At 39.5% G+C, this 21,461-nt stretch overlaps 4 protein-coding genes and 1 long non-coding RNA gene across 8 annotated transcripts; 2 read left to right on the forward strand and 3 right to left on the reverse strand.

Moving 5' to 3' along the window:
- Window positions 1-86: 86 nt before the first annotated feature.
- On the reverse strand, window positions 87-3,959 carry LOC119492870. Its single transcript, XM_037777728.1, has 4 exons — window positions 2,742-3,959; window positions 1,891-2,350; window positions 1,521-1,614; window positions 87-1,421 (listed from the first exon to the last, which is right to left on the reverse strand). The coding sequence occupies exons 1-4, from the start codon at window positions 3,724-3,726 to the stop codon at window positions 1,266-1,268; spliced, it is 1,695 nt and encodes a 564-aa protein (XP_037633656.1). The 5' UTR covers window positions 3,727-3,959; the 3' UTR covers window positions 87-1,265.
- LOC119493242 (kinesin-like protein KIF24) lies at window positions 3,777-8,733 on the reverse strand. The gene is made up of 11 exons (XM_037778396.1): window positions 8,048-8,733; window positions 7,616-7,778; window positions 7,256-7,353; window positions 6,837-7,052; window positions 6,479-6,566; window positions 5,851-5,972; window positions 5,618-5,723; window positions 5,406-5,477; window positions 5,153-5,262; window positions 3,956-4,897; window positions 3,777-3,885 (listed from the first exon to the last, which is right to left on the reverse strand). Exons 1-11 carry the CDS (start codon window positions 8,731-8,733, stop codon window positions 3,777-3,779), a joined length of 2,712 nt encoding a protein of 903 aa, XP_037634324.1.
- A 6-nt stretch (window positions 8,734-8,739) lies between these two features.
- On the reverse strand, window positions 8,740-10,247 carry LOC119492900. The gene is made up of 3 exons (XR_005207865.1): window positions 10,127-10,247; window positions 8,931-9,040; window positions 8,740-8,851 (listed from the first exon to the last, which is right to left on the reverse strand). It is a non-coding gene; the product is annotated as an uncharacterized LOC119492900 (long non-coding RNA).
- Window positions 10,248-11,970: 1,723 nt separating this feature from the next.
- Window positions 11,971-15,809, forward strand: LOC119492894 (Rieske domain-containing protein-like). 3 transcript variants are annotated; one of them, XM_037777767.1, is made up of 4 exons: window positions 11,971-12,314; window positions 14,316-14,558; window positions 14,782-14,816; window positions 15,023-15,809. In XM_037777767.1, the coding sequence occupies exons 2-4, from the start codon at window positions 14,342-14,344 to the stop codon at window positions 15,311-15,313; spliced, it is 543 nt and encodes a 180-aa protein (XP_037633695.1). In that variant the 5' UTR covers window positions 11,971-12,314; window positions 14,316-14,341; the 3' UTR covers window positions 15,314-15,809. The 3 variants fall into 3 exon arrangements, with proteins under 3 accessions (XP_037633695.1, XP_037633696.1, XP_037633698.1); XM_037777768.1 differs by lacking the exon at window positions 11,971-12,314 and adding an exon at window positions 12,364-12,449; XM_037777770.1 differs by lacking the exon at window positions 11,971-12,314 and adding an exon at window positions 13,220-14,108.
- An 848-nt stretch (window positions 15,810-16,657) lies between these two features.
- Window positions 16,658-21,374, forward strand: gtf2h3 (general transcription factor IIH, polypeptide 3). Of its 2 annotated transcripts, XM_037777759.1 has the most exons (14): window positions 16,658-16,800; window positions 16,919-17,012; window positions 17,133-17,212; window positions 17,316-17,422; window positions 18,414-18,553; window positions 18,716-18,778; window positions 19,128-19,157; window positions 19,254-19,282; window positions 19,366-19,440; window positions 19,545-19,598; window positions 19,942-20,010; window positions 20,112-20,247; window positions 20,591-20,627; window positions 20,735-21,374. In XM_037777759.1, exons 2-14 carry the CDS (start codon window positions 17,003-17,005, stop codon window positions 20,802-20,804), a joined length of 900 nt encoding a protein of 299 aa, XP_037633687.1. In that variant the 5' UTR covers window positions 16,658-16,800; window positions 16,919-17,002; the 3' UTR covers window positions 20,805-21,374. The 2 variants fall into 2 exon arrangements, with proteins under 2 accessions (XP_037633687.1, XP_037633688.1); XM_037777760.1 differs by lacking the exon at window positions 16,658-16,800 and having other exon boundaries at window positions 16,807-17,012.
- The last annotated feature ends 87 nt before the right edge of the window (window positions 21,375-21,461 follow it).

A 21,461-nucleotide genomic window follows, 5' to 3' on the forward strand; every position in this document is an offset into this window, starting at 1 on the left:
GTATTCACCCTATCAACATAGCTGCACTACCTAATCATCAAATCACCACTACCTGAAATAAATATTTCACAACACAGAACACATCGTCTGATCATCAAGCAAATTTAATTCAACATTAAATCCTTAGAACTGTGTTTTTAAAAGATAATTAGCTTCAATGACACTAACTGAAAACCAAAAATACACCAAATAGCCTCATTGCTTTAGAAAACAAAAAACAATTAAGTGCAATTTTTACCAAAAAAAATAGACTAGCATTAGAAAAGAGTTTGTCATCTGCCAAGTAAACAGCTCAAGTTATAAAAAAATATTATGCATCTTTGGTTCAGTCTAACATCATTCTAGAGTCAGAGTTTTAGTAAAGCCCATAGCTAAACAGAAGACCAGCCCTAATCAGGCTGAACTGGTCTTCAGTACTGACAAAGTCTGTGGGGTTGCAGGTAAAACACAGATTAAGATAAAACTCAAACCAGGGAAACTGAAAGCCCTGATCAAGTCCAATATGTCTCAAAATGATCATGTGCTGTGATTTTCATGAAAACACTCAAGGTTAGCAGTTTTTAAGAAGAAAAGAACAAGCAAGACCAAAGCTGAGAAATTATTATCAGTCTAGGAGAAACTCCTGGCCCAAGACTTGGTTTGCAAAAGTACAGCCCTGCTGGATTAGGTTAAATGAAAAGATACAGCACATAAATAGCAGCTATTATGTTAATAACTTCATTTCTAAATACCAGTCATTCAAGTTTCCACAGTAGTGTAACACATCTCCATTTTAAGGTGAACTTAATAAATCATGATTGAAAGAACTAATTAAGAATTGCATAATATACTATACTCATCTGAAATAACATACAGCACTAAGGATCTAAGAGGAAAAAACAACCCACAAAGAAACAAACACACATCAATCGGATGAACATATATATCTATATATATAAATTATTGTATATAATGATGGTATATAATTGACTGGGAAAACATCTCTTGTAACATATCTCTTGATGTCACACACGTCAAGTGATATTTGTCCAATGAGCTGTGAACTCTTAAAGCTTACACCACGTCAACATTTATAAAATAAATGTATAAAAAATTATAAAATAAAAGAAATATTGACTCACACTGTGTTTAGGGTTGCCAGTGAAAAACTTATTGTGCACCCATAAACAGCACAGCTTTGCGTAACTGCAATTTCTTCAGTGTACTGTATAGGCTGCACTTAAAAATGCAAATATTCCTGCTTCTTGCTTATTAACTTAGTTAATTCAAGTAATTGGATCATGATTGTTTTCTTCGTGGTTGTGTGGTCGGTTAGATTGACTGGGCTCGAGATATGGCTGCAGCTGAGCTATCATGCTGTGGACACACCGAGCCTTTCTCTCCATGATATCCTCCAGCTTGTGGACATAATCCCCAAATGCCTGATAGAGAGACAGAGGATGAAGACATACAAAAGTGTAATCAATTTAAAAATGTAGTTTACAAAAAAAGGAAGGAGCTAACAAGTGATCTATTCTGACCATATCAGGTTGCTGGCACAGAAGCGTCCCCTCTTTACGCCATAAAGCTTCCATCTCTTCAAGCTGCTCCCAATGGGCCTGGACAACACGCCACCTCAAATTGGATTGGATTAGAAGAAAGACAGAAATATTGTATTCAAACGAATGACCTCTAAATTGTGATTACTCCAAAATACACAGCAGGTTTTCTAAATCTGTCAACAAAGAGGTCTGTATGATTTCTGTATCATGTCATTAGCATGTAACCAGATTTCAATATCACCTAAACACAGTTAGGTATTATCATTATTTGTACTTGTAATACTATGTCTCCTTATAATGTGCACTGGCCTCTCAAACGCTCATTTAGGAAGTTGTGATAGGTACTTACTGGCCGTGATCCAAGTCTTCCAGCATAGACAGGTAGATTATGGGTGTAATTTGCTGATTGCTGGTGCTCTCTTGACTATTTGATTCTATAGGACCGTTTGGTTGGCGTGAGATGTTTGAGTTGTTGTGATGGTTTGAATGACACTGCTTTGGCACTGTATTCAACTGGCCCAAAGCACTTTGTGATTTTGGTGTTGAAATGGAAAAAGCAAGTTTGTTTGGAATATGGTGTGCATATTCTGGTGGCATGTGGGTGGCACCATTTGTCGTAAAATTGTGTGAGCTGGGTGAACCAGTGTTCCCAGACTGCTGGACAGAGGATGAGATGGATTGCATGATAGAAGTTTGCATAGAAGCACATGTAGAGGGTTTAAGTGGGGATGCAGTTTGGGGCTTCTGGTTGTTCACTTGGTCCTGGAGAGAAACCAGCATAACCTCAGGGACAGCAGGCTTCATCATACCTGGACAAGATTAAAAAAACATTTTTAACAGCAGTGGTGCAATGGAATGAAGTAATAATACTTTGTTACAGTACTTATTTTTTGAGAGAATCTGTACTTTACTTGAGTTTTTATATTTCTGTCAACTTTCACTTTTAATCCACTACATTTCCGAAAGAAAATTTGTATTTTTAATATATTTAATATAAGAAAAATTACTTTTGATACTTAAGTACAGTAAATATCAGATACTTTAAGACTTTTACCCAAGGAATATTCTAATAGGTGACTTTAACTTCTACTAAAGTCATTTTCTGGTTAGATATCTGTACTTTTACTCAAGTGTGGCTTTCAGGTACTTCATCCACCACTGCATACCAGTTCTTATGCACTAGTTAGTACACACACTTACCTATTCCACAATGGTCATATGTGGCACAACACATGTCTTTTCTTCGCTCAGTGTGATTTGTAGCTGTCATGGTGTCAGAGGTGGGAGGGCAGACTGTCTTTGCTTGTGGCAGCTCCAAAAGAGACAGACGAAATTCTTCGTCCACATCCACCACAACTTTCCCCGCCATCTCCGCACATGTGAGAAGCTCTTTTTCCACTTCCTTTCTGTCATCTTCTCCCCTTTCATTCTCTAGTGGACAGAGCGAGGTGTTGCTCTGTTCCCCTCGTAGGAATGAGGCTGTGGCGGCCTGTTGGTCCACTTGAAGCAAGGAGAGGCTGATGGGGTCCATGATGTAGCTGAGAGAAGAATCTGCAGTCTCCTCTTGAGGTAAAACAGACATTTTGGCTTTGACCTCTGGATGGTTGTGTAAAATAGCGTAAGCTTGGCTTTCAGATAATGTGTTAAGGGGCTCAGCTTGTATTTCACATATATTCTGTGTGATGGGAGTAGTGAGAGGTAGTGATAAATCTGTTCTATCGGCGTGCGCAGCAAACCATGGTTGCTTCTCTCTGCAGCTGCTGGATGGCACTCCCTGTTGAGCATTTTGCAGTGGTATAGACAGGATGTTTGAGGTGCGTCTGGTATGTTTTAACTTCAGGGAGAGATCACTGAGTTTATTAGGGGTCAGGAGTGCGTTGGTATGTACACAGGCTGGGGAGAGGGGTCGTTCTGCTGGAGCTCGTTGATGGGATGACTCAACAGGAGGGCGGTGAAAGAGGCTGTTGCTGTCAATGTTTGCTCGCTCCTCAGTACTCCGCACTCCGTCAGCTGGGACATCTGAGGCATCCAGTCCTTCCTCAACCACTTCTCTGCTCTCTTCTGAGTCACAGTTATAAGACACTAAAGCCTTTACATCAGCTGGCATTGCACCTGTCATGGTGTCTGCCTGCTCTGTCCCTGTTGTTGCCGTCCAAGCCCACCTCCTCTCTCCTCCTCCTTCCATCTCAGCTGGCCTCCACTCTTCCCTCCTTAATCTTACCTCTCCTGTTGTCTTCAGTGACCTCTTCTCACGTTCACCTCTGTCGTGTCTAAATCTTGCCTCCCTAGATACCCTCCACTCTTCACCAACACCACCTGAGTCACCATGACCACCAACTTCATCCTTATTTTTATTGTAACTTGGACAGGTTTCAGTTTGAAAGCAGATCTCTCCACTTGGGAAGAAAGTCGACTGTCCTCTGTCACCATCGGCTCTAACCTCAACCCTGGCTCTGTACGCATCTAAAACCTCTTCCAAACCATGATACATAAGGGCAGAGACTGAGATGGGAGAAGAGCGTTGGAGAGAAGAACGGGAAGATGGAGAGACAGAAGAAGAGAGAGAGGCTTGATTAGAGGAAGAGAAAGACGGACATGTAGAGGGTGAGAAGAGATGGACAGATGAAGAAGCTGATGAGGGCATAAACTGCTGCAGCTGCTGGTGATACTGTCTCAGATGCCTCTCCCTCTCCTTATCCCCTTCATCAACTGTCTGTAAATCTCTTTCCCTTAGCCTTTCTACTTCACTACATGTGTCTCTACTGCTTTCCACTTGTCTTCTCTGCTCTAACCATCTTCTTTCCTCCCTTCCTCCCCCTTTCAAGGTGCTTTGCTGGTTCTCTTTTTCTCTGTGATAGAATCCAGTTTCCCTCTGTACCTCCCACAAGTCATCTGTTGCTTGTCCCACGACCAGCCCTGCCACAACATTTTGGTCACCATCTGAGTGGCCCCCAGTTGCTCCATCCCTTTCTCTTCTTCTACCTTCCCTCCCAGCTGCTCTCTCCCTCCTCTCCCTTTTATCACCTATTCCTAGCCAACCTCTGACTGGTGTAATGTGCTCAAGTCCAATCCCCTTTCTTGCATTTGCACTTGTTTCCTCTTCCCATTTGCTGTTTTTTGGTGTGGAGCAGAGAATTGCACCCCCCGTAGTCAATCTTGCGGTAGGTGTGGGGGAGCCAAAATCCTCTCTTTGTCTCCCTAACTTTGGCTTTTTAGGGGGACTTTTCCCTCGGGTTCCAAAAATGATGCTTCCACTGCTGCTGCTGCTGCTGTTGGACAGGTTACGTTTGGGGGAGGGTGTTGTCTTGCTCCTTCTTCCTCGTCTTAGTCCTCCATGTCCCTTCAACTCCTTCACCCTATGAAAAATCAAATCAAATAGCAGTCACTGTTAATTACAATCTCTCTCTACAGTCCCTGACACAACTTTCAAATTAAAATTAAAAAAAGATTAAATAAGTTGTCAACACTGATGAAAAAATAAACTTTGTATCTGGAATCACTATACTATTTTAAGTTTCCCCAAGTCACAATTTTAAAGTGGGATGAATGAAATCCATTAGGGCTAATATCCCATATTACATGTCTCACACTTATTGTGCATACACACTTACCGGTCGGCGTATCTCAGTGTGTTTAGTGTGTGTTCCGTTGCTAAATGACCAGGTGAAATGTTGGCAATCATACACGTCATTGAGTCACCAACAAATGAGTCTTTCAAAACCTAGGAAGGGAACAATGTAGTCCAAAACACAGGAGAGTTGATTGATCAAACTGGAAAAAAAAAATCAGCCATGGTATCTACACACACTAACACACACAACAGAACCACTGAAAATCAGCAAAAAGTTACAAAAGTTTTAGTACCTGAGTCAGTTTGCTTTGTCTGAAAGGTGTGTGCGACTGCTCTTGATCAAGGGACCGGATACATTCTTTAAGCTGAGAAAAAACAAATTTACAAATGAGAAAATGTGTAAAATTATACCTTCATAAATGTCTTTTACTTTATGTGTGATCTCTGGGTGAGTGAGTGTGTGTGTGTGTGTGTGTGTGTGTGTGTGTGTGTGTGTTTGGCTTACAGCCAACAGACTCTGGTTGATCTCAGCTCCTTCCATACGACTCTGCCTGTCTGGTTCTTTGGTATCTGATGCCCTCTCACTTCCTGCCAGATCGACAAACCACATCCTACAGGCGCATTACAAGCACACACACCTTTCATAGTTCATTTCACACCAATGCTACTGGGCTATCTGATCTACTATACAATAGCCCTGGTAGTGCTTTAAGGAGAAAAGACAAAACCGTCACTCACCTTCCAGCAATCTGCTGGTTTGTGTCTCTTGTGTGAATCTGAAGCAAGGCATGGGAACGAGAGGAGAGTGGGTTCACTCCACTCATCCCTTGTGTGCGCTCCTCTGTACCCTGTGAAATCACCTTTGTAAGGGCAACAAAGGATTTTAGGAGGGAGACAAGGGAGAGAGAGAGAGATTGTTCAAAAACAAAATCATAGAACATTTCTTGTTGGGTAATATCTCAAGTATTTAATGTACTCAACAGTCTGCTGGTGCATCTGTGAGGATGTAAGCCTGACCTGAGGTGCTATAGATAGATATTTACTATTATATTTCACCGATAACTTAAGTACCTAAAAGTACTAGTATTGAGTGTTTCTTTTGACGACAAAAATAGAAAGAAATGAGATATTACAGGCAAGGTTTAATCATATCATGGAACAAAGTCATTTGGGGGAAAAACAGTTTAAATGTAATTAAAACTTAAAAGAAGAATGATTTTGTCTGACATGAATTTGGTCAACAATTGCTCACAATTTTAAATTGTTTTCTCTTTTTTAAATGGCAGATCCTTGACTCTCTGATCAGAACACCAGCTCTTGACGACACAGTGTAGACATGAGGAAATATTTAAAGAAAGGGGCGAACCTCCAACAGGGAGCTGACTGAGTCCACTCTGACGTCACGCAGCCCAACAATGTGAACCACCTTTTGTCCATCCTCCCTGGCAAACAACCTGATGAAGGCAGAAAGAGAGAAAGAAGAGAGAGGTTAAGAGGGAGAAGAAAATTAGAGTTTATTATAAATCCAAGTATTAAGAATTGCTTCAATTTGATGATGATGTTACCAAAAATGTACTATCCCTATGGAAAACTGGGGCATTATTCATCTGTTTTTTTGATCACTTGCTATCTGGTCATCTTTTTTATCTTTTTTGAGAGCAACTCCATCTAAAAAAATCTCTTTTAACACAACAATATACATACATACTGACACAAACACACACCTTTTTCTGTGGTCCAACAGGTCATACAGCTGACCACAGTAGATTTCAAAGAAACTGACATACACCAGTAAGGTTGAGTGCATGTGTGCGGTGGAGAGGTGAGCAAAAATGTCCCGAACTGCCAGTGCATACAGGCCTGGTCTCCCAGGAGAACCCAACATGGTGTGAGTCTTCCCTGCACCTGTCTGGCCATATGCAAAGCAGGTGGCCTTTCCTCTGTGGACGCACACACAACACAAATAAAAATAGTTAGGGAGCGCAGATTCGTAGAAACACAAAGCCCAAACTACCTACAAGCATGTACGTCTTACCCCCAAACTGACCCATTTGGACTTTAGGGTATTTGGATAGAAAGGATGGTAGGGTGATGACATACTGTACACACCTCCATAAATACCGCTATATCAATGCTAACCTACCCACTGAGCATGTGCTGCACCAGAGGATATGCTGTTCTTCGATACACCTCCTCATTGGAGCTGTCCTCCCCAAACACCTGGTCAAAGTAGAACCTGTGCTGCAGGGACAAAAGAGCATAAAATAAACAAAACAACGGCATAATGATCTGACATGGTGACCTTAAAAGTAATGATACACCCTATACACAATTGCAGTAGTTAATCTTTGTTAATCTGTTAAAAGTTTATTGAACATCATCACAGTTTGATGATAATGTGTGTTCATTTGGAGACACTGCTATCTTGAGTTGTACCTATACAGTACTGACACATAACAAAACATTGATTTGTCATCGTCTCCCCTCTGGACATTATATCTACCTGTAGTATGTACTGTGTGAGGTCCACAGCCTCTTTGCCTTCATGGACAATCACACACTCTCCACTTGGAGTTGTCACCACATCTGCCTCTCCTCTCCTGTCCTCTGTGCGTGTCAGAGGTCTTTTCCTCACACACACACTGATCCGCTGCCCCCCTGGTTGCCTGCAACACACACACACACACACACACACACACACCAATCACAGACAATCAAAATCAGGATGATCACATGCAAAGGAAACAATGCTCATATGCAAACTTTATGCAAAAGAAGAGACACAATCATACAAAGAATGTAAATTACAAAGACGTTGTGCATGCATCGGAAACCTTGCCTCAATGTGTGGCTACGTGTTGTAGCCATTTGGATACTTCATATTACTTTCTGAATGTCTTTCATGTTCAATAAATGTATCTAAAATGACACTCACTTTCTGTTTGGAGCAGGAGGGGAACTCAGTGGTAGTCCGTAGTTGTAGCCGGCTGTTCTCTTTGATTCATAAACAGGTGTTGGCTTAGCTGTGTGTTCAGTAGCTCCGTTACTGCTTATTTCTGGAGAGAGTTTTTCCTTCCTAGAGATTCCTTTTCCATCTTTGAGCCCATCTGTTTTGTTGCTAAACCTATTTGATGCCACTGTTGTAGGTCTGCATGGTTTTGGTTTGTGGAATGAGACACACTTTGGTGATAATCTTGTGCGAGAGTTTGGCTCAGTGTTTGCTCCTGTGTGATGATCAGATTGATGACTTTGGACATACGGTCTGTGGCTGTTCTTGCCTTTGCAGACAAATACCACAGCACTTCCAGTGTCAAGCTGCACAGGTATGGCTGATCCTTTGCCCTGGCCTGGCACGTTATTTCTATTATGGCTTGTGCCTTCTGGATGAGAAAATAGCTTTGGATGATGCTCGATGGCTTCACGACTGAAATCAAGCCGCCTGCGAACGCATGACGGTTTGGAAAAACTTGCTGCGTTTAGCTTACTCACAGGAGCACCCTTTACATCCTCATCATCATATATATCTTCATCAGGATCTCCACAACCATCATAAGTAAAGCTGCTATCTGCTACAGCATCATCATAACCATCATCATATTCAAGGTCAAGTGTTTTGACCATTTGGACCAGATGGAAGAGCCGAGATCTGTCCTCCATAGAGCGGATTCCCAGGATGGGATAGTCCTCCATGGTCAGCACTGAAAGGTGGGCTGCACGATGAATACCCACTGAGGTAAACCTGAAGGACAGGAAACAGATGGTCAGAGGAGGAGGGGACAGGACAAGTGTGAGACTGGATGTAATGTGAGTGAGCTTACCTGTCATAGTGACGATGTAGCCCGACGGCCCTCAGACACTCATACAGGCAAAGTGACATTTCCTCCACTTCCTTTTCTCTCTCTTCTTCTTTTACTTCACTCGACCTGCCCTGGGAGTGGCAGACATGTCGCTTTAGTCTCTCCATCAGTTGGTCACACAAAGGCGTGCAAGAAATGCCTGTAGGCTACAACTAGAGTAATTCTATGACAACAGGCTAAACAAACAGAAAATAACACAAAACAACTACAAACTGGAATCGCCATTACACAAGCTCCCTACACTGCTTTGTCCAAGACAGTGTGCCCTTACTCTCCCTCTGTGATCCCTGTCAGAGACTGATGGTCGGTCACTGTGTCATTACTACCACGCTGCACAGTTGTGGTGCCAGGCAAAGCACACAGCACTGGTATGATGCTGAAATTTGACACTAGGTCAGGATGGAGCCGGGGCAGCACTGTGCAGTCAGGTCACACATTTCTGTCATAGCAAATATGATAAATATAGCAGGCGCAGACATGCAACTGTTGCTTCTTTGACTTGTACAGTAGATTGGCTGGCAGCTGCAATAGTCCTGCCATATGGCACTGGAATGAGACCCTCTTCATATGCGTGCACAAGGTGAGAGTGCTGTTCATTACTGTGTTTATGAAACAGTACACCGCTTCAAATCATCCCCCTCCTAGAGGTCTTTATTTCCTTCAGGCCCTAATATATGTTGGGATTTGAGTTTCAGCAACTGTTGATTCTGCAAATTTAATTACATGAAGACAACCTGCAGTGTAGTTTACGTTACATTTATGGCCAGTATAGCCACAGAGCATGAGGGAAAGGGGAAGTGGGTTGTTGACTCCTGTCCAGAGTAGGGACACCTCAAAATAAATGAAAAGTTGCTGTGGTTTTTAAATTATTTAAATTAAATCAAAAGAAACATTATTAATAATAATAATAATAATAATAATAATAATAATAACAATAATACATTTTATTTATATAGCGCTTTTCTAAACACTAGACACTTTACACAGATAGAAAGATCATAAAACAAGGACGTCATAATAAAAAATTAAAAAAGAGCCTATACATTATGAAACAATGAGGTGCTTGAACTTTGCAAATATTTTTTATGTTATGAAATTACTGTACTGTAAAAGCTGTAAGGTTTTTCAAAATGGCAAGAATAAAAATAAAAACGTACCTGAATCACCAGTGAACACAACACAGAACTGAACTGGCAACATGCATTAATTTTTCACAAAGTTGCTGCTACCTTGAGGAGTATCACTATTTCCGTACACAAAGTAGGTCTCCATAGCGACGAAACGGTTTGTGGAGGGCGCTGTGTGTGAGCTGCACAACTCCTGCTCAGACAGGCTGGGACTGGCAGACAGGCACACATGTGGCAGAAACTAGGATGCAGAATTGTATCTGGTTTTAAATGCAGAATGTCAGAAGGACAGCCGGTCAATTTACGCTCAGTTCAGCATGAAAGAGAGATAATCCCTCAGAGGGCTTAATGCCCACCAGCAAACCTGCTGAGACACAAAGCCTTCTCAGACTAACCCAGGAGCACATTTACCCCACTGGCTTCACAACATATAGCCTACTGTATGGAGAGCTGGGAATGATGGACATGCATATCTCTGGGTTTATTAATGATAACATGCATGGATTATTATTATTATTATTAGGCTACTTGAGTTATTATCTGACACAATTTATAGCTATTAGTAATATATTGTATAGACCACGGCAACAGTACAATACAATACAATACAGTACAATTGTAAACTGGTAATTTCGTTTACCCCCTGAAAAAAATCAACAGGATAGATTGCATTGCATAGAAATATGGATAGATAGATAGATAGATAGATACATAGATACATAGATACATAGATACATAGATCGATATTTTTAGATAGTTTTTTTTATTGCATTGTCTTATTTATTATATATTTATTTATTATATTATATATTTATTATAGGATCTGTGAGGGTAAATAAATAAGACAATGCAATAAATACTAGATGGATGGATGGATAGATAGATAGATAGATAGATAATATTTATTGCATTGTCTTATTTATTTACCCTCATAGATCCTATAATAAATATATAATAAATAAGACAATGCAATAAAAAACGATCTAAAAATATCTATATATCTATCCATCTTTTTATGCAATCTATCCTGTCGATTATTTATTATTTTCAGGGCCTAAACTAAATTGTCAGTTTACAATAGTATTGTATTGTACTGTACAGAGCATTAGTATAGCTGTGCTCTATACAATATATTAGCGAATAGAAATTATGTATAATAACTCAAGTAGCCTAATAATATTAATAATCCATGTGTTTTATCATTAATAAATCCAGAAGATACATGTTCATCATTCCCAGCTCTCCATACAGTAGGCTATGTTGTAAAGCCAGTGGGGTAAATATCCTAATGGTTTAGTCTGATTATGTATTGAAACAATGTTAAAGTTCCCATATTGTAAAAAGTGAGATTTTCATGTCTTTTATATTATAAAGAAGGTTTAAGTGTTATATAAATACTGTTAAACTATTAAAACGCTCAACCCATGGAGAAATAAACACAGCCCATATTCAGAAATTGTGCGTTTGAAACAAGCCGTTAGGATTTCTGTCCATTTGTGATGTCACAAATCTACAATATTTAGACCATTTCACAGTTTTAAACGTAAACATACCAAATGTGACTCAGTTTATTTCCTGTTGCAGTGTGTGTGAATGACATCAGCTGACAGGATGTAAACATGGACCCACTCTGTTTCCTAGCAACGCAGCTCCGTTGCCATTCCGTTGAAATGCACTAAAACGGAGTGTTTCAGACAGAGAGTAAATACAGGTATATTCAGACAGACAGTATGAGAAAAAAAAAGTGTTTTTTGAACATTAAAGCATGTAAATATGTTCTAGTAGAAACCCAAAATACAAGCATTAACCTGAAAATGAGCATGATATGGGACCTTTAAGTCATAAAGGGGAAGGAAGGACGTCATGGGATCTCGTTCATCAGCTCGTGTTTCACTGGGGACAACATTGAACGTAACACACAACATTGGCTCTTCCTCAAACCTACCAGACACCATGGCTAAAATTGAAACGCTGACGACGTCTGGTGTGTATCTTATAATCTGATACATGTCATGTAAGTCTAGCCGGCCTGTTTTATGCAGATAAAGCTCTAGGACATGTCGTGTGCGTAAGTTTAGAGAGATAAAGTGTCGCGTCCCGCCCATGAAGCCAAACTCATTAGCAACCCGTTGCCAGGCTACCAGTGAGGAGGAGGATTGCCATGGCGACTAAGTACAGAACCTAGAGGTGTCTGAGATGTAACCTGGCAACATAAAAGGTAAGATGGTTTAATGCTTTAAATGGACAGTTAACAGGCAGTTAATCATAAACATGTAGGAGCTGAAGTTAAAAGGAACTACTACTAATCATGAATGGTTTATGGTGTGTTTCTGTCTGTTCATTGGTCTTGGAAGTGAGTATGTGCAGAATTACAACATTTGGTATCACTTTCAGATCTCTTTAAAAAAAATACCAGTTTTCAATGCCAAGGGAAACATTTCGAGAGAGATTTAAATTTTTTATTTAACGGTACTATATGTAACAATTTACATGTATTAATGGCTTTGTATTGAAAGTGTGTGAACAGATTGTAAAGTAACTTAAAAACTGAGACCTTCCCTGATTTTCTCGGTTGTCTATAACAACCTGTGGACTGATTTCTATGTAAAGGACTCTGGACGGTTTTGCTTCTTAACGTTAGCTGATGAAGTAATTTGCAAATGGCAAGTATCATGGAGATTGGAATGTCACGTCACTGTTTCGGCTGATGCCCAGGATGATCGCTCGCTCATACAGAGTGCGCGCACGAGCAACAGGATGCTGACTGCAGTTCACTTAACGGCCAACGGTGTCATTAATAACAAGGACTTTCTAAAAGTTACATATAGTCCCTTTAACCAGGTTAGTCCCATTGACATTAAGAACCTCTTTTCCAAGGGAGACCTGGCCAAGACGGTCAGCAGCAAGAACACAAAGTTGCAGACACATTGACACAAATAGAGATAAAATACAATTCACAAACACTAAAAGCACTAACATTTGCATTAAAAGAGAACTATCTAAAGACAAATGGGAGGACAAAAAGGAACTTTTCTGGGAGTCAGCTGTACAACAAGGGGGCTAAAAATATTGGCATGCCATAGAGTCTGCTTTTCTAAAGCCTTCATTTTAGATTTAAAAGTGTTTAATGATACCAGCTCCTTGATTTTCAGGTCATTTCGGAGCAGATTCCAGGCTGAGGGTGCAGAATATGCAAAAAGCCCTTTTCCCAATTTTTGTTAGAGTTTTTGGGAGAGAGAGCACAAAGAAGTCCTGTGAATGCAGTGAATACTGTCCACAATGTTTTTGCGTAATAAAAACACTGAAGTATTATGGGAGCAGACCCAGAATCACCTTATATGTAAGGATGTACCAATGGGAGAGCCTACGGGTTGCCAGTGCAAGCCATCCCACCCGACAGTACAACTCACAGTGGTGAGTCAGAGCTTTACAATTTGTGATGAACCTTAAGGATGTATGGTAAGCTACATCAAGCATATGAAGGCACTGAGCAGAGGCGTGCATGTACAAAACATCTCCATAATCTAAAACCGGTATAAATGTTGTAGAAACAAGACGCTTTTTTTTACATTAAAAGAAAAACGTTGCAGGTTAAACCAGTGCATCCCTGGAGGAAACCGCAGACTATGACAGGCTCAACCATATAATCTGGACTAAGGCTACATTGAAATAGTTTGTGGGCTGCATGAAATAGATTCTGATGAGGTTACAAAGTTGTTTTTTTTGTCTGTATCTTTCTTCCCCTCTCTCTCTGTGGCACTGACTGACTCTCACTCTTTTCTAATCTCAGTCACTCACTCACATTTCTTTCTGATAAATCAAGAGATGCAGTTTGTAAATTACTACCCTTCAGAAATCTGTGAATGCAATGCTAAAATCGCCTATGTGTTTCTTTCCTCCTCTCCTTCTTACATTTTAAATGAAAGAAGCAGATGTTCAAAATATCTGGAACACCTTGCAGCAACATTAAACATATTCTGTTCATCAGTGTATAGCTGATTGGGATTCACAGGTCAGCATCTTAACCCGGTTTAGTGACAGAGATATAAAATGATGGATAAGTCAGGAGGGAAACTTAACAAATACTGTACTGCATGTTTTTATGAACATTTTAAACCTACACAACTCAGTTCCTTCTCTTGATTAATATCCTAAATAGATTTCCTTCCCTTTATCTATTTTGCTTTTAATCATTTCCTTGAAACCTTATTCATACCAGGAAACCTGCTGTAAGAAGAGATCAACATGTCTTCTGAGGAGGAGACTTCTCAGACTTCCTCTTCTTCCCCCTCTCCCCCTCCCTCCTCCTCCTCCTCCTCACCTCACCCTGCCTCCCACTTCATCGGGAAGAAGGAGGATGTTGTCAAGGCCGGGCGCGTGACTAAGACGGTGAATGGATGCAGAGATATACTGGTCCTGTACCACCAGGGGCAGCTTCATGCAATGGACAAGCACTGCTATCGTAAGCATTCTGTGTGTGTGTTGTTTGTGTTGACATAATGCATGAAGCTATAATTGTAAAGCCTGTCCTCATCTTTAGTTTTTTCCTTTTGAAACATTTAATAAGATGTTGACATTCATCATCCTATTATTATTTTTTGAAGTGTGATATTTAATTTCTGCCATGCCTCATCACATGTTTGAAACACTGAGGCCTATAATGACCCTTGTCTTTCCACTTACAGATTCAGGCGGTGCATTACAGTATGGAGACATTGAGGTAAATTATATATTCTCTGCATAATGCCGTGAAATATCCGTTTAATGCTTATAATCCATTTATTTTTTGTCAACTCTTTGCAAAAGCTCTTCAAGCTTTCCTATGTATAACATAGTTTTTAAAAGTTTTCTTTTCAAACCAACTACTGACCCTATAGCTGCTACTGTCTTATCTCTCTAATCACCTTCATGCTGTGCCAACATCAGGAGTTTAATGGGCGGTTGTGTATCGTGTGTCCGTGGCACAAGTACAAGATCACACTAGCAGAAGGGGAAGGGCTTTACCAGGCTGTGGATGATCCTACGGTCAAACCCCTGAGAACACACTGGCGCTCCAAGGGAGTCAAACAGAGGATTCACAAGGTCACTGAGGTCAACGGGAATGTATACGTAACGTTGAACGACTCCAGCGAGGCCATCGAGTCAGATGTCTACCAGACTGAGAAATATAGGAATGGCTTACTCAAGGCCCAGCCAAAAACCAAGCCCAAGAAATAAACAGACACTTAAGGATTACTTAGAGGTGTTTGATTATTCAACCAAAAATACGTAAATGCTTCAAAGACAATGTGAGATGTTTTGTTATTGTTATCAAAAGACTGTTAATAAGTATATGAGCCAGTAAGCCTGTCAGATTTATGAGCCAATCTATGACAAAGAGGTACATATCTATTTCATTCTAGAGAGATGAATATAGGACATTTAAACAGCAGTTGCAGAATGTTTATCATTTCTGTGTGTGTGCGTTTACATACGCTGTTCAGTACTGTGCTGTTGCTCTGATGGATTGTTTTAGCAAGATCAGAAAACAGGGCATTACTGAAGACACTGATCAAATAATTAAATGTCTGACATTTACTGTATGAAATAACTCTAGTTTATTCTAACACCTTGTTTTCCAGTTGTTTGGCACTGTACTGAGACTGCTCCAAAATACTGTGGTTTATAATTATTAAATGATGTACAATAAACTATTTATTTTTGGTAGAAAAAACGATGACTCTTTATGTTTATGTCCTATTGTCATGGTAAATGATATGAGAATTGTATTAAGATGCCATGGTGTCATTTGTCAATATACACACAGCTAAAAACACAATTCAACACAAGTCAAGAACTATAGATATGAATTACTTTTCAGTTTCACAACCAAAACATTGGATCAGCTTGTAAAATATGATGCATTGTTATATATTAAACTACAATACAGTTAGACAAAGTAGTCAAAATGAGCTCCACCTCAGCCAACTACAACAGTAAAATGCTACTTCCACATTATTGTATTAGCAGTATCAATTCAATAATATAATATTATAAAGAAAGCCACTGGGGAAATAGCCATAGCAGCTGAGAGCAGCTCAAGGTGGCTGTGGTTGACAAGAGCCCGCAGTTGGAACCCTTCTGCAGGTGAAGGCTAATATAGTCTCCACTGCCCCACTCAGGTGAAGCGTACAGGCTAGGGGGCGAAACGCTTGTGACCCTGAGATACCTGCTGAAGATGCAGAAGGGTTCCCAACAATGTGAATGCTCTGACCATCCTGCCACCAACGAATACTATCTAGAGGAGGAACTTGCAACACCATGTCCTAAGTTGCTCCTGCAGTTTCTGCTTGTAGCAAAGCATCTATGATGTTTATTTCACCTCAGGACTTGGATTTTTTGTCTGCAAAACATATACTTTACTTACATTTTGCTAATACTTCTGTTCTTTTACTTACCTAATATTTTAAATGCAGAATACTTTTTTTTTTACTTGTAATTGAGTATTTTTATATTGTAGTATTGCTACTTAACCTTACCTAAATATCTGAATATTTATTCTAATCAGGCAAAGTAAGTGAAAACACCTGTGTGGGTTTACCCTGGATGTGAATCTACACCACAGCACCACAGACGCTAGGTGGCAGCAGAGCACCACGTGGTACCACCATGAGGAGTAGAAGAAGAACACAGCATGCTAATGTGGCTAATGGTGGGCTAATGTGGTGGGTAACACAACACACTGGCTGTGTTTTCTATAATATCATTTGTTTTTACTAAACTATACAGTGTCAGAATGTCCAGACTTTAAAACGCTCTACATTGTGTGGATATTGTGTAAAGCTTCAGACCAAAGATGGAAGCTAACAGAAGCTAAAGCTACAGGACAACAACAACAGTTTTGTCTCAAACAAACATCTTGCAGTGATGGCATCAGGTGAGCCTGACTGATACACTGATGTCACAGTTTGTATGTCTCTTGTTCAATCATAGTTTTAGAGAGGAGCTGGTTATCTTCTTCTTCACTGAGCTGCATGATGTTAACTTGTTTCCTCAGAGGATGAAGTCAATCTGATGGTCATCGTGGTGGATGTGAATCCCATATGGTGGGGGCAGCAAGCTCAACGTGAGACAGAGGTAGTACTATCATGTTTGGATATTATTCTATCTTTTATAAATGTTTTTTTTTTAAATGTGTCTGAGGCTAAACATCACCCACTGTCCTCCTGTCTCCGTCCAGCTCAACCTGTCCAAGTGTGTGGATGCAGTGATGGTGTTGGGGAACTCCTACATGGCCATGTCCAGGACCAACAAGCTGGCTGTCATCGCCAGCCACTGTCAGGACAGGTAACCTTTAATAAAACAAGTACTAACTGAGTACATATACTGAAGTGAGAGGGTGTTGTATGTTTTACTCCACTACATTTATTTGTCAGCTACAGTTGGTAGTTACTTTTCAGATCAAGAATTTGTATTAAAATAAAGCTCATAAAATACACTACTTTGGTTTGTTTTCAGCACATAGATAGATAGATAGATAGATAGATAGATAGATAGATAGATAGTAACTTTATTGATCCTGAGGGAAATTCAAGTTTCCAGCATCACAGTTCCATGGTGCAAAAACATGTTAGTAAAAAGGCAGTAGAAAAGTTAGTAGTGCAAAGTACAAAGTACAAAAAAATATACCAGATATAAAAATACATGGAGATGAAGAAAACTGTTAAAACTGAATATAGTGCAGGGTAACAGCTGTGATACACGACTATTAAAAAAATTAATATAGTGCAGAAGAGACTGTTAAAAATGAATATAGTGCAGGGTAACTCCAGTAGCTTAGTCTATGAAAGTGCACTGTGTGGGCACATGGCCCCTTACACTAAAAAAGCAGTGTCTAGTTGGGGCCCCTTGTCACATTTCAGATGTCATGAGTTGTTAGCAGGTCAGAGGTCAAATTATTTTATTCAATATTTCACAATAAAGAAAAGATTCAGGCCAGAGTCTAAAAAAAATTAACACATATTTGTGTAGCAGAACTTTGTTTTTTCTTCTTTCCTCCCCATTAATCATCTCGCAACCTCAGATTTATGTTGTGACCCTTTAATTGAAGGGGGTTTACAGGTCGATACAGGTGGTTAAAACGAGCTCCACCTCAACCAGCTACAAGAATAAAATACTCAGTATTATTAATCAAATACAGTCATATATCACTTATGATCGGAGTCCTTCTTCCACCACTGTCAGTTTCCAGGATTGAAGGGCCGACTGTCTTGATGAATGTAATGTTCTGCTCCTGTCACTGTTTACATGCACATCTCTCTGACTTACTTTATTTCAGTCACTTCCTGTATCCCAGTAAGAAATGGAGAGTGGGGGATGGTGGGGAAGATGCAGCCTCCAGTGGGGATGGAAAGTATGAACTCCTGTCAGTCGCCAATAACCTCATTGCTGAAGAGATCAGGAAGGTTATGACAAAAAGTAAGTACAAGTCTGTTTTTGTGGGTAAAATGACCATACTGTAGATTTAAGTACATAGGCTTTCTCAACACACTAAAAGCAAAAACGTTTGGTTGCTGTCTTTGCAGTTAATGTGTTGCTTTATTTTCATTAAAATGTACAATGTGTCTTATGTGATTTCAGCTGAAGTGAGGGGAAATTCAACTGACACTTTGTTGGCTGGATCTCTGGCCAAAGCTCTCTGCTGTATCCTTTCAATAAAAACTATTCACAGTTTTATCATTTATGACATAACATGGCCATTTTTTAAAAATTAAGATCATCTAAGAATATGTAAAGCGTTAACATAAGAATGAATTAATTCACATTAATGCATGACTGCACTGAAGTGTACTGTATATGTTGGACGATAGAAGTGGTGTTTTTATATGTTAAGACTTTCTCTGGCTTAGATAATGGATTTCTTTGCTGGTAAAGTTGAGAGAAATGTCTGCAGATTGTTTTTTCATTATTTTCGTTCTGTTCACAGCAATGAGTGTGGCTGAGAAAGAGGCTGAGGTGTTTTCCTAATTTTCCTCAATCATTTAATATTCAGATATTCACAGAGTCTCAAAAGAGCTGGAAGGTAATTAAATGTTTTTATTACTAAGCTGAATGATGCTCTTCAATGGGTTCTGTTTTTCCTTTCAATACTTATTAATGTTGCCTTTTCTTTTTTTAGGTGGACAGGAGATCAAATCGAGAATATTGGTAAGCCCTAAATACTCTGATTTCATGAGCGCTTTTGTTTTATTCCATGGCTTTGAACACAGCTTCTGTATTTTACTGGATAGGTGATAAAAGCAGCCGAGGACTGTGCCCTCCAGTACATGAACTTCATGAATGTCATTTTTGCTGCCCAGAAGCAGGTAAAATCATTGATCTTGCTTGTACTTTCTGTACTGTTTGATTCTTGAAAACTTGTATGTATTTATATATTATTTAAATCAATTTGTTTTGTATTTTAAAACAGAACATCCTGATAGATGCCTGTGTGTTGGACTCAGACTCCGGTCTCCTTCAGCAGGTACATTTCCACAGCTTTGTTAGGACATTGACAATACTGTTATTTTACAGTAATACAAACTGTATCATGATAGCAAGTACCATCCAAAAGCTCAACCTGAGAATAATAAACTATGAAATGATATGAAATAGCTTGCAGAACAATTTAAGTAAGACAAACATCTCTCGCACAACTTTGGATTGTCTATATTCTTTAAAGTGTTTTATATTTTTCAGTATATTGATATCAACAAAGTATGCAGGGAGTTTGGTGTTGTGATACTGTGACTGTATTGTGCTATCCTAATTCCTAACCTGTATACATACAGGTATCAGTTTTTTACCTCCAGATGTTTGTTTTGTAGGCTTGTGATATAACTGGAGGATTGTACCTCAAGATACCACAGAAAGTTGCCCTGACACAATACCTTCTGGTGAGAGTGCAATGCAGATTTCCACATTTCTGAGAGCATCATTCAGCTCATCTTTCTGTAAGAAGGGCTGCTCTGTGTTGATGCTGGTGTTTTCTGAACAGTGGGTGTTCCTGCCCGACACGGAGCAGCGCTCACAGCTGGTGCTGCCGCCGCCTGCACATGTGGACTACAGAGCTGCATGTTTCTGCCACCGCAACCTCATTGAGATCGGTTACGTGTGCTCAGTTTGTCTGTCAAGTGAGTTTTTGATTCCCAGATAGTAAGGCTGCACGATTATGGCCTAATTGATAGTCACGATTATTTCTGATCAATATTGATATCACATTTATTCATTGATTTTTAGCGACAACATATTTTTTTTGCACTTTAACGTTAAAATAAACAGAGCACTGCTTTCACTTCCATGCTGTGCTACATTCCAGCCAAAATTGTGATCGCGATTAATATTTGATTAATTGTGCAGCCCTACCAGATTAAAGAAACAAGAAACAAATGCATGACCCCGATCTTTATATCATTGGCAAAAGCTGCAGTTGCAGTATGTTTTTGTGGTGACGGTTTCTCCTGTCTTCTCTTTTAGTTTTCTGCAACTTCAGCCCCATCTGCACAACTTGCGAGTGAGTCTTTAAAATATAATACATATAGCAGAAATCTTAAATTGTGCAATGTGGTTTCATCTCCTCTTTGTCTGCATTAATATGATCTAAAATCTTTTTCTTTTTAGGACTGCCTTCAAAATCCAGCTACCACAGATGGTCAAGCCCAAAAAGAAGAAACTCAAGCAAGCTACATGATTTTTGCTAGGATTACACTAATGTAGTGAATGTAGTTAGTTTCCTTTTTTATATAATGTATAGATTTGTAACAAGCTTCAGTGACTTCCTAGAAATGCCTCTGTGGCAGTTGGGCATCAGTCAACATGTTGACTTGACTGTTGACTGTCTATGAACATGGAGGCTGATTACTGTTCTCAAAATAAGTTGATAATTCCCAAAAGAAGTCAATAACTCCAGTCTCATCTCCAGAGTTTCAAGTTCATCCAAAGCAGACAAACATTTCTTCTTTGTAGAAGTAATTGTTTTCCAGAAAAAAATGGTTAATAAGAATATATGCACATATTTAACATATAAAACATGCACTCAAACATTTGGCCCAAGTATTTAAGATTTGCTTACAAGTCTTAATTTGTGTGCGATTGTTTTGTTCGTATTGACAAACGCAATCGGCACACAACTTTTAGCTGGTCATGTTGTTGAGTAAAGATAATTCACTCAGCCTGGAGATATTGCTTTTGAAAAAGAAACTTTGGGCATTTTTGTGATGTACATTTTTTATATAATAAAAAAATAACATGTTCTTAGAAATGTTTGTCACTCAACTTTTTACCTTTCTCATTATAAAGTGGGTTTTCAACATAAACTCTTCTTAAAGTCTCTGAATCAATCATTATG

Source organism: Sebastes umbrosus, chromosome 8, assembly GCF_015220745.1.
Source record: "Sebastes umbrosus isolate fSebUmb1 chromosome 8, fSebUmb1.pri, whole genome shotgun sequence".
NCBI classification, from domain to species: domain Eukaryota; kingdom Metazoa; phylum Chordata; class Actinopteri; order Perciformes; family Sebastidae; genus Sebastes; species Sebastes umbrosus.

What these genes read in the sequence shown, in the direction of transcription:
- LOC119492894 (XM_037777767.1), top strand. Translation starts at nt 14,342, where the DNA reads ATGTCTTCTGAGGAGGAGACTTCTCAGACTTCCTCTTCTTCCCCCTCT. An exon ending in AATGGACAAGCACTGCTATC is followed by an intron (nt 14,559 to 14,781) that starts GTAAGCATTCTG and finishes TTCCACTTACAG; the next exon opens with ATTCAGGCGGTGCATTACAG. An exon ending in TACAGTATGGAGACATTGAG is followed by an intron (nt 14,817 to 15,022) that starts GTAAATTATATA and finishes TGCCAACATCAG; the next exon opens with GAGTTTAATGGGCGGTTGTG.
- LOC119492870 (XM_037777728.1), bottom strand. Translation starts at nt 3,726, where the DNA reads ATGGAAGGAGGAGGAGAGAGGAGGTGGGCTTGGACGGCAACAACAGGG. An exon ending in GAAGACTTGGATCACGGCCA is followed by an intron (nt 1,615 to 1,890) that starts GTAAGTACCTAT and finishes ATCCAATTTGAG; the next exon opens with GTGGCGTGTTGTCCAGGCCC. An exon ending in TGTGCCAGCAACCTGATATG is followed by an intron (nt 1,422 to 1,520) that starts GTCAGAATAGAT and finishes TCTCTCTATCAG; the next exon opens with GCATTTGGGGATTATGTCCA.
- gtf2h3 (XM_037777759.1), top strand. An exon ending in TTTTTGCTGCCCAGAAGCAG is followed by an intron (nt 19,441 to 19,544) that starts GTAAAATCATTG and finishes ATTTTAAAACAG; the next exon opens with AACATCCTGATAGATGCCTG. An exon ending in CCCTGACACAATACCTTCTG is followed by an intron (nt 20,011 to 20,111) that starts GTGAGAGTGCAA and finishes TTTTCTGAACAG; the next exon opens with TGGGTGTTCCTGCCCGACAC.
- LOC119493242 (XM_037778396.1), bottom strand. Translation starts at nt 8,733, where the DNA reads ATGGTCAAAACACTTGACCTTGAATATGATGATGGTTATGATGATGCT. An exon ending in CTGTTGGACCACAGAAAAAG is followed by an intron (nt 6,567 to 6,836) that starts GTGTGTGTTTGT and finishes TGCCTTCATCAG; the next exon opens with GTTGTTTGCCAGGGAGGATG. An exon ending in GACAAAGCAAACTGACTCAG is followed by an intron (nt 5,263 to 5,405) that starts GTACTAAAACTT and finishes TTCCCTTCCTAG; the next exon opens with GTTTTGAAAGACTCATTTGT.